General features: G+C 62.3%; 2 protein-coding genes across 3 annotated transcripts in view; both read left to right on the top strand.

The window, feature by feature from the left end:
• The window catches only part of RPS4X (ribosomal protein S4 X-linked), a 50,167-nt gene extending 41,967 nt beyond the window's left edge, over window positions 1–8,200 (top strand). The window contains exons 1-7 of one of the 2 annotated variants that reach the window (XM_068419784.1): window positions 1,753–1,835; window positions 2,039–2,116; window positions 2,668–2,848; window positions 5,222–5,319; window positions 6,462–6,633; window positions 7,288–7,445; window positions 8,042–8,200. In XM_068419784.1, the coding sequence (XP_068275885.1) occupies window positions 1,833–1,835; window positions 2,039–2,116; window positions 2,668–2,848; window positions 5,222–5,319; window positions 6,462–6,633; window positions 7,288–7,445; window positions 8,042–8,143 (792 nt within the window). In that variant the 5' untranslated portion in view covers window positions 1,753–1,832 and the 3' untranslated portion in view covers window positions 8,144–8,200. Of the gene's footprint in view, window positions 1–1,752; window positions 1,836–2,038; window positions 2,117–2,667; window positions 2,849–5,221; window positions 5,320–6,461; window positions 6,634–7,287; window positions 7,446–8,041 lie in introns of those variants that run through there. The other variant, XM_068419785.1, reaches the window with a different exon arrangement.
• Window positions 25–781, top strand: CITED1 (Cbp/p300 interacting transactivator with Glu/Asp rich carboxy-terminal domain 1). The gene is made up of 2 exons (XM_068420020.1): window positions 25–125; window positions 258–781. The coding sequence occupies exons 1-2, from the start codon at window positions 57–59 to the stop codon at window positions 675–677; spliced, it is 489 nt and encodes a 162-aa protein (XP_068276121.1). The 5' UTR covers window positions 25–56; the 3' UTR covers window positions 678–781.
• Window positions 8,201–10,294: the final 2,094 nt, after the last annotated feature.

Raw genomic sequence — 10,294 nt, 5'->3', positions numbered from 1 at the left:
CGGCCCCGCTCCGCTTCGCCTTTCCCCGCGGCCCGGCCGCACTGGGGCCGCTATAAATGCGGCGGCGGCGGCGACTGCCCGGGCCGTGCGGGGAGCGGAGCCGAGCGGGGAGCGGGGCCGCCCAGGTAAGAGCGGGGGGAGCCGGGCGCCGCTCCCCGCTTCGCTCCAGCCTCTCCCCCGGGCTGGGGACCCCGCCGGACCCCACTCGACCGGGGGCGGGCAGTCTGCGCCCCGCTGAGCGCCCCGTGTCCCCGCAGGCCCCGGAGGAGATGAGCTCGCTACGGTCCCCCCGTCGGGGCACGAGGGACCGCGAGGCGGCGGCGACCCTGCGCTACCCCGCCGGGGCCGGGGCCGGGGCCGGGGGCGGCGGGGCTCCACCGGCCGCCGCCGCCGCCCCCCTGGCCCCGCAGGCGGGTCCCCAGTTCCTGGCCAGCGTGCACCTCCAGAAGCTCAACAGCCAGCACCGCGCCGCGGGGGGAGCCCGGCGCCCCCCGCAACCCGGCTCGCCGCCCGGCTGGGGCTTGGGGAGCGGCATCATCGACTCGGATCCGGTGGACGAGGAGGTGCTCAGGGTGCTGGTGCTGGAGCTTGGCCTCGACAGGGCGGACGCGCTGCCGGAGCTCTGGCTCGGCCACCACGAGTTCGACTTCCCCGCGGACCTGCCGGCCGGCTGCTGAGACTGGAGAGCGGCGGGGGCGGGTGGCTCCCGCCTCGCCCCACCGGGCACCCGCCGTCCGGTGCCGCAGGGCGCGGGGTGCCCCCCGGCTGCGGGCGGGGGGCGAGGGTCGGTGCTGCGGGCGGGGTGGGGGCGCAGGGAGCGCTCGGAGCCAGGCCGAGCGGGGGAGGGGGCCGCCCTCGGGGCTGGAGGGAGTGGGGCTGCGCTGCCCGCCCCGACGCGGAGCCGCCTCGCTGGTCCGGGCAGGCGGAGGTCTCAGGGTGCTGTCTAATAAAATCTGGAAGGACCCTTGTTCCCCTGGCTGTGCCCCTTTCCCTGTCCAGCTCAGCGCTGGGGCTGCGGGGACACAAGGGGGTCCATCTCCGCGGGGGACCCCGTGGGAAGCGGCCCGGGGTGGAAGGAGGGTCTGCCCCCCGCCGCTCCCGTGCGTCCTCCCGGCTTTACGGTGGCGGCAGGGGTGCCACCTGCGCGGTGTCCCCATCGTATCACCCCCGAGGACGGGACCTCTGCCTCGCCCGCGCCCCGCTGCGGGAGCGATGCTGCGGGGACCCGACGGGGGCCGCCCGGTGCGAGGCCGCTCCACTCGGCTGCCTGGTGGGGTGCGGGGGGCTGGGGGTGCCCCGGGGACCTCGGTTCCACCAGGGGACACGCCAGCCTCCCCGGGGACCCCGGTCGGGGACCGCTGACCCCCGAGCTGCCTTCGGGAGCGGGTGCTCAGGCCCGGATCGGATTCGGGGGGCCGCGTGCTGTCCCAGCTCCATCCCGGGCGGTGCCGTGGGCCAGAGGAGGGCGGTGGCCCGGCACACGTGTCCCCCCCGGCTCGCCTCCCGGGGAGCCGGAGACTCCGAGCCCCGCCGTCCTGCCGCGGAGGCGGAGGGGGGTGTGCCACCCCCGACACCCTCACAGCCTCTCCCAAGCCGCAGGGGCACAATGTGGGGGGCTGTCCCACGGCATCGGCGAGGCCCGGGAGCGATCCCGTCACCTCCCGCACCACCCCCTCCCGTGCCCCCCCCGGCAAGTGTCCCCCGGAGGGGACACGCACCCCGTCTGCGCTGCACCTCCGCGCCGGCAGGGGGCGCCCAGTGGCACGGCCGCCGCGCCCGCGGATATCAGCGGCGGCCCGGAAGCGGTGGCCCTTTCCCGGCGGAGCGCAGCCATGGTGAGAGCGCGGGGGGTTGCTGCCGCCATCCGCTGCCATCCGCAGCCCGCCGCTGGCTGCCGCCGCTCCCGCCGCGTCGAGAGGCGTGGGAGGGAGCCCGCAGCCAGGGCCGGGGGGTGCGAGAGGCCGGGGGGGCCGGGGAGGGACGGCTGGGGGGGCCGGGCCTGGCGGCGGCCCGTAACGCGTCCCGTCCCGTCCTGTAGGCCCGCGGCCCCAAGAAGCACCTGAAGCGCGTGGCTGCGCCCAAGCACTGGATGCTGGACAAGCTGACGGGCGTCTTCGTGAGTGCGGGACGGGGTTGGGGTTGGGGATGGGGACGGGCCCGGGCTGACGGCGGCAGCGGCCTCGCCCGCTCTCTGCGGGCCCAGGCGGCTTCGCAGTCGCACCGAGGGGGTGCTCGGGCGCGCTGCGCGGGGGGTGGTGTGAGCTGGGGCAGCTGGGCAGTGCAGGGGAGAAGGGGGTGCTTGGGGTAGGGGCTTTGCGAACGGCTTTCGTGTTTCCCCCGTTTGCAAGGGCTATGGCAGCGGGGTAGTTGGCTGCTCTCCTTTAACCTGATTGTTGTTGTGTTTTTCCTTTACTGGGGTGGGTCAGCAGATGGTTGTTCTGTGTCGGGGGCAGTGTTTTGTGAGGCCGGCAGACGTGGCGGGGGAAAGGTGCTGTGAATACCGAGGAAAGATACCTGCAGCCTGTCACTGCCTGCTTAGCAGTTAGGCTCCGCACAGCCGTCCTCGGGTGCTGCTGCGAGAGCTGTCAGGGCAGTAGCGTTCTTCCCCTGGGGATGGTTGATGCTGCTGTTGTGTTTGAGCACCCAGCAGAAAGCTTGTGTTTGCAGGCACCCCGTCCATCGACAGGCCCTCACAAGCTGAGGGAGTGCCTTCCGCTGATCATCTTCCTGCGAAACAGGCTGAAGTATGCCCTGACAGGAGACGAAGTGAAGAAGATTTGCATGCAGAGGTTCATCAAGATAGATGGCAAAGTCCGCACAGACATCACCTACCCTGCAGGCTTCATGGGTGAGCGGGGAGGGCTGGGGCAGGTACCTCTGCTGCACTGGGCGGCGGGGATGTTTTGTGAGGCTGGCAGGGTTGGGGGGGAAATACGCATTTGTGGTGGATTTGAAGAAAAGATAAGGAGTTGTTACTTAGTTTGGAGTTGTGCACTGCAATGAATCACAGAATCCCAGCCTGGTTGGGGTTGGAAGGGACCAAAGCAGGTTCCCCCAGAGCACGTAGCACAGGGTCGTGTCCAGGTGGGTTTTGAATATCTCCAGAGAAGGAGACTCCTCACCCTCCCTGGGCAGCCTGTGCCAGGGCTCTGTCACCCTCAAAAGTAAAGAAGTTTTTCCTCGTATTGAGATGGAACTTCCCATGTTTCAGTTTGTGCCCGTTGCCCCTTGTCCTGTCACTGGGTACCACTGAGAAGAGTCTGGCCCCATTCTCTTGACACCCGCCCCTAAGGTATTTGTAAGCATTGATAAGATCCCCCCTCAGTCTTCTCTTCTCCAGGGTAAACAGACCCAGCTCCCTTAGTCTCTCCTCATAGGAGAGATGCTCCAGCCCTCTGATCATCTTTGTACCCCTCTGCTGGACTCTCTCCAGTAGTTCCTTGTCCTTCTTGAACTGGGGGGCCCAGAACTGGACACAGTACTCCAGATGTGGCCTCACCAGGGCAGTGTAGAGGGGGAGGAGAACCTCTCTCGACCTCCTGGTCACACTCTTCCTCATGCACCCCAGGGTACCATTGGCCTTCTTGGTCACAAGGGCACATTACTGGCTCATGATGAACTTGTCCATCACAACTCCCAGGTCTTTCTCTGAGAGCTGCTTTCCAGCAGGTCAGCCCCCAGCCTGTACTGGTACATGGGGTTGTTCCTCCCTAGGTGCAGGACCCTACACTTGCCTTTGTTGAACTTCATTAGGTTCCTCTCTGCCGAACTCTCCAGCCTGTCCAGGTCTCGCTGAATGGCAGCACAGCCTTCTGGTGTATCGGCCACCCCTCCCAGTTTGGTGTCATCAGCAAACTTGCTGAGTGTACACTCAGTCCCTTCGTCCAGATGGTTGATGAGTAAGTTAAACAGGACTGGACCCAGTACTGACCCTGGGGAACACCACTTGCTACAGGCCTCCAACTAGTCTCAGCGCCGCTGACCACAACTCTCTGAGCCCTGCATTCAGCCAGTTCTCAATCCACCTCACTGGCCACTCATCTAACCCACACTGCCTGAGCTTTTCTGTGAGGGTGTTGTGGGAGACAGCATCAAAAGCCTTGCTGAAGTCAAGGTAGACAACATCCACTGCTCTCCCCTCATCTACCCAGCTGGTCATATCCTCATAGAAGGCCATCAGATCGCTCAAGCATGATTTCCCTTTGGTGAATCTACGTTGACTACTCCTGATAACTTCCTTTTCCTCCACGTGCTTAGAGATGGCATCCAGAGTGAGCCATTCCATCACCTTTCCAGGGATGGAGGTGAGGCTGACCGGCCTGTAGTTGCCTGGGTCCTCCTACTTGCCCTTTTTGAAATGTGGGGTGACATTGGCCTTTGAAAACTGGAGTGACATTGTCACAAGAGTGACACCTCTCCTGTTCTCCATGACCTTTCAAAGATGATGGAGAGTGGCTTGGCAATAACATCTGCCAGCTCCCTCAGCACTTGTGGGTGCATCCCATCAGGGCACGTAGATTTGTGGGTGTCCAGTTTGTCTAAATGATCTCTAACTTCATCCTCCTCAACCAAGGGAAAGTCTTCCTTTCTCCAGACTTTCTATCGTCCCTCCAGGGTCTGGGATTCCTGAGGGCCAGCCTTAGCAGTAAAGACTGAGGCAAAGAAGACTCAGTAACTCCACCTTCTCTATATCCTCCATCAGCAGGGCACCCTTCTCATTCAGCAGCAGGCCCACATTTTCCCTAGTCTTCCTTTTGCTGCTGATGTACTTGAAGAAGGCCACCGCCTTGTCCTTGATGTCCCTTGCGAGATTTAATTCCAAGTGGGCCTTAGCCTTCCTCGTTGCATCCCTGCGTATTCTGACAACGTTCCCATATTCCTCCCAAGTGGCCTGTCCCTTTTTCCACGTTCTGTAGACTTCCTTCTTCCATTTCAGTTTTTCCAGAAGCTACTTGCACATCCAATACCGAACCCAGATGTCTGTACCTATAACTGCCTGCTTGCATGTGCGTAAACTGCTGTTTGGACTTCAGCCTGTGGCAGTTTTTGCTCATTTGCACTAGGAGAAGGTGGGAGCCTGTGGTCAAGAGGAGATACCAACCTCGTCACTGACGCCTGAAGCTGTCCTTACTTCTTTTTAAACATGAGCTTCATGCGGAGTTACAGTCTTGGGTAACGTAACTGATGACAACTGCTCTTTTATTTCCCTCTCTGACATCAGATGTCATCAGCATCGAGAAGACAGGCGAGCATTTCCGCTTGGTGTACGACACCAAGGGCCGGTTTGCTGTTCACCGCATCACAGCTGAAGAAGCCAAGGTGAGGGGCTTCAGCTTGGCATAAGCCCGGGCCCGGTTGGGTTTGGTCAGCGTGGTGTTTCCTCTTTGGCATCTTCTGAACAGGAGCTGTTGGCTCTCTTCCCTGAAAGCTGAGTCCGTGCCACCTTTGAGAAGATCAGGGCCTTCAGGGTTGGGGTGTGAAGCCTTTGGCGGGCAGAAATCTTTTGGTGACATGAAAGTAACTCGCAGATGACTGCAGGTGTATTGTCTGGTGCTTGAAGTGACTGCTGTTGGTGTGAGCTGGGTTACCTTCCCAGGGAGCTTTGGGGTGGGGATGGCTCTGCTGAGGCGTGGTGAGCCTTAGCGTAGGGCTCTGCAAGCTAACAGCGATCAGAAACATGGTACTGCCTGTGGTGCAGAAGCCTTGAACTCCTTCCCGGCTCTGTTATGGAAGCATTTACAAAACTGCCCTCTGGCCCTGGGTGTCGGGGACTCCTGCACGTGTTTCCTTAACCCAGGCATGTTGGCGTGCCTGAGCCGTGAGTCTGTGGTCTCCTTCACGTGCCCTTCCTAAGGGCAGGCTGTGCAGGCGTGCAGCGATGCTGAGGGGAGAGCTGACTGTGCTGTAGCCGGTTGTTGTGTGTGTTTGGGGCCTCTCTGCCCCCCCATGACAGGCTTTTACCTCTGGCTACCGCTCTTTGGTGACCCGTGAGTCCCAAGGTGGCTGTGAAGGAGTTGGGGGTGAAAGGCAGGAGGGAAACCAGGGTGCCCTGGAGGAGGGATACAGATCTCTCTTGGGTCCTGAAGAAAGGCAGCCTCTGCCTCCACTGTGTGATGACAGCTTTCAGGGCAAAATGAGGAAACTGCCCTGGCATGGGCTTTCCTGGGAAGACGCAGCCAGTGTTTCGGGGGAGGCCGAAGCCCAGGGTGGGCAGCTGTTCCCAAAGCGTGGGTGGTTTGCGGTGGGGCTGTAGCATGGCTGCGTGGCAGACCTACGAGGCATTGCCGGGGCAGTGAGCTGGGTAAGTCGCTGCCTGGGCTCCTGTTGCGAGCCCTGGAGTGTCTGGGTGTTTTGCTTAGGGTCTGAGGCCTGCTGTGGCTGGCGGTGCTCTGGAGGACGAGTCCCCTGGTCCACGGTGCTGCTCAGCGCCTCAGCTGAGCAGTGGTGGGTTTTGTTTGCAGTACAAGCTGTGCAAGGTGAGGAAGATCTTTGTGGGCACCAAAGGAATTCCTCATCTGGTCACCCATGATGCCCGCACCATCCGCTATCCGGACCCCCTCATCAAGGTGAATGATACGGTCCAGATTGACCTGGAGACAGGCAAGATCACAGATTTCATCAAGTTTGACACAGGTAGGTCTTTGCATCCCATGTAAAACATATCCCCACCGTGGAGAGCAGTGTGGAAGTTAAATACAAATGCCAGACATCTTTGCTCTAAAGTAGAGAGGTCGTGACAGCCTTGGGAAAGGGGTTGTTTCCCTGAGACATCTCCATCTGGAGCTGGAGCAGGGATTCCTCCCATGTGCTGGCAGTGGGAGGCATTTGGCGTAGGAACTTGGAGCGATTTCAAGAGCAAGCAGGCACCAGGTAGAAGCAGCGAGCTGGTGGAGAGGTGCTTGAGCATGGCTCTCGCAGGCCTGTGAGCGAAAAGCTCTGGGCAGCTGTAGGGAGATTCCTGGCTCTTTCCTGTGGGAGAAGGTTTCAGGTGCAGAACCACGAGCAGTGCCAGGAGAAGTGGTGGGAGAGCACTGCGTTGGTGCTGACACAACCGAGAAGGTGAGGGGGAATGTTTGGTATGAGCCTTGGGGCCAGAGAGCTGTTTGGCTCCTCGAGGTGTGCCAGGGTTCCTGTGAGATGTAGGTGCCACCAGGACTGCTCTGTGGGCCAGTGCAGCTCTGTCCCTGCCCTTCTCCAGCGGTGCTCCTCAAAGAGCCCAAAGAGCCCTTAGGCTTCACCATATCACCTGGTGCCAGCCCTTGTCACACTCGTCTTCCTTCATCCCAGGTAACCTGTGCATGGTGACCGGCGGTGCCAACTTGGGCCGTATTGGCGTGATCACCAACCGGGAGAGACACCCTGGGTCCTTCGACGTGGTTCACGTGAAGGACGCCAACGGCAATAGCTTTGCCACCAGGCTCTCCAACATCTTTGTTATTGGCAAGGTAAGCCTGCGCGGGCACGGGGCGGGTGGGTTCTCCCCTGTTGGTGGGGGCTGCTGGCTGGAGCAGAGAGGCGTTGGTGTCTGCCTTAGGCAGCTGCCTTCCCACACAGCCAAGTTCCGGTGCTGGCATCGGTTCTGGCTCCGCTCCCTGGGGTTCTGCCTGCTCTGGGAAGGGGAAGCATCCGTAAATTTAGGAGTGGGGACGTTTTCAAGCAGCAGCCCTTTGGGTTTTTACACCTTCTGAGAACTGGGTGCTGAGCAGTGCTCAGATCTTGATGTGACCTGGCAGTGGCTCTGAGAGTGCCCTCCCCGCCCAAAGCCTCTGCTCTCGCCATCCCCGATGGGCCCTTTTGTCCAGGCTGGACAGGGATGGTGCGTTGGTTTTGGCTGAGGTGTGTTCTTCATGCACGTGATGGAAAGAGGCACACGTAGGCCTGTACACCTTTGGCACCTTCCTAAGGGGCTTCTGCTGGGCCAATACCACAGCCATGTGTATGTGGCCCAGCACGGGCAGGGGCTGGCTTCTGCTGCTTTTGCCCCCAGAGAGGGAGAGCTCTGCCCCGTCCGGGTTTCGTGACTTCTTCCCCCTTGCTGCAGGGCAACAAGCCATGGATCTCCCTGCCCCGTGGAAAGGGCATCCGCCTGACCATCGCTGAAGAGAGAGACAAGAGGCTGGCGGCCAAGCAGAGCAGCGGGTGAACTCCATCTCGGGCTGGCAGCCGTCCTTCCACTTGATTCATTAAACCGTTTACCAAATGGCGTGTGACTGGCGGGGGAGCGTCCCGGCGCTGGGGGAGCTGGGCTGTGCCGGTGCGGAGCCACGCTCCTGCTGATGCGGGGGGACTCCTGGCGATCTGAGCACCTGCCAGAGCCGTCTGCCAGACAGGCCAGGAGGAGCGGTGGGACAACCTCCGGGCTGCTGCGTCCCCGCAAAGGCGTGGGCACAAACGCTCCTGCTCGTCGTTGCCAGGGACGTGCTGGAGGAGCAGGGGACTGGGACGAGCCAGCCGGGCTCTCCCCGGGGCCCGTGGTGGTAGACAGGCTTGAGGCGCCCTGGGATCGCCCCTGGCCGTGGGACGGAGCAGAGAGCTCTTGGGAGGGTCTTGGCCGGGGCAGAGGAATGGGCTGCCGGGGACCCCAGGAAACCCAGCTGAGACAAGAGCTGAGCACCAGTCTGGGGGTGGGCTGACGCCCCGCAGGAGGTGGGGCTGGGTGGCCGGGGAGCAGCGGTGGCTGTGGGGAAGGCCCTGGAGGCCAGGGTGGGCAGCATGCGCGGGCAGGAAGGGCAGTCCCGCAGCCCAGGCTGTGCTGGCAAGGGCACGGGCGGCACCACGGGGAAGGGAAGGGGTTCGTGCGTGCTGCTGGACCCAGGGGAGGCCGTGGCTGGGCACCACGTGCGGGCTGGGGCTGCCCGGGTCCAGGCAGACATGGAAACCGTGGAGCAAGGCCAGCGGAGGCCCCAGCTGGTTGGGAGCTGGAGCGCCCGAGGCACGGGTAGAGGCTGAGGGCGCAGGCTCTGCAGCGTGGAGAAGAGGGGGCGCAGGCTCTGCGGCGTGGAGAAGAGGGAGCACAGGGGCTCTCCAGCTCTGCCTGCCGGCGTGGGCCTTGCCTGCACCCGTCTGTCTCCTGAGATGGACCAGGCACAGGTGAGCACTCGGGGAAAATTGACATCTTTTATTGGCCTCAGAAAGTGTCCATGGCCAAGCGGTGGCTGGCAGCACCATGTCCTCAGGGCAGCTGAACGCCTGGGGTGCCGTCCATGCACCCATCCCTCGCGTGCCTCCCCGGGACGCTGCGCAGGCTCAGGGCCAGACGCCATGTCTGGGGTCCTGCCTGGCGCTGGCAGCGGGGCGCTGCTGCTGTGGCTGTCCCACAATGCAGGCACAGCAGAAAATCCTGCACGGAGCCCTGAGCGCCCTCCAGGAGAGGGAGGGCCGTCGCCATCAAGCCGGGGTGTGTGAGAGGGCGGCAATGTGTGTGGGGGGGGAAGAGGTGCAGGCACGGGGCTGGGCGGGCAATGGGCAAGCTACTGCCTGCCCCTCACCACCAAGGGCTTTCCGCAGGGAGAAGGCACGGCTAGCCCCGGTGTGGGCAGTGCTGATGGCCTGTCCTCACTGCCGCTCGTCAGCACAGCTCGGCCAGGCCTGCCCTCGCTGGGGTGGCACTCGATTCGGGACATACCTGGGTCACCCTCGGGCATGTCCCTGGAGGTGGAGGAGGGCTGTGCATCACCTGGGAGCTCGGAGGCCACCTGCACGGGGGGAACAAGAGCACAGGCAGGGCACGGAGGGGATGTCAGAGGGACGACACGCAGAGCAGCAGGCAGCTTTATGTTTGATGTTGCTGTTGCAGCTGCAGAGGGACAAGCTGCGTGCCCAGGGGCAGCAGGACAGAGGCAAGGAGAGTGCCAGGAGACAGTGGGTCAGCACGTGGTGTCGGAGGGAAGATGTGACTCCTTGCTCTAAGACTCACTTGGGTTTATTTTTTTTTTGTTATTTTGAAGGTGCGAAGCAATGAGTGAAGCGGGAAAGTGTAACCTGGGCGGAAACACCAGTTCCTGCTCATCCTGCGAGCGCTCAGGCAAGAACAACTGGGGCGGGGCTGCCGCCCGGTGACCGAGACCGGTACTGCAGCTCGGGGAATGCGCATGCGCACTGCCGGGCTCTGGCCGCCCTCAGTGCTGCCACCCGGTGGTCAAATTTCGGTACTGCAGCCGTCTCCACCTTTTCTTTCTCCGTTTCAGTTTTCGGGGGCTACTTTTTAATTTTCTCCTTTTCTTAATCACGGTCGCTTTTAAAATTTTCTGTTTACTTTTATCCCGTTCGCTGCCTTTATCTCGCCGTCTTCTGT

This window comes from Nyctibius grandis, chromosome 29 (assembly GCF_013368605.1).
Source record: "Nyctibius grandis isolate bNycGra1 chromosome 29, bNycGra1.pri, whole genome shotgun sequence".
NCBI lineage: Eukaryota > Metazoa > Chordata > Aves > Nyctibiiformes > Nyctibiidae > Nyctibius > Nyctibius grandis.
The sequence above is the reverse complement of the archived record's forward strand: the minus strand, read 5'-3'. Positions and strand labels throughout refer to the sequence as shown.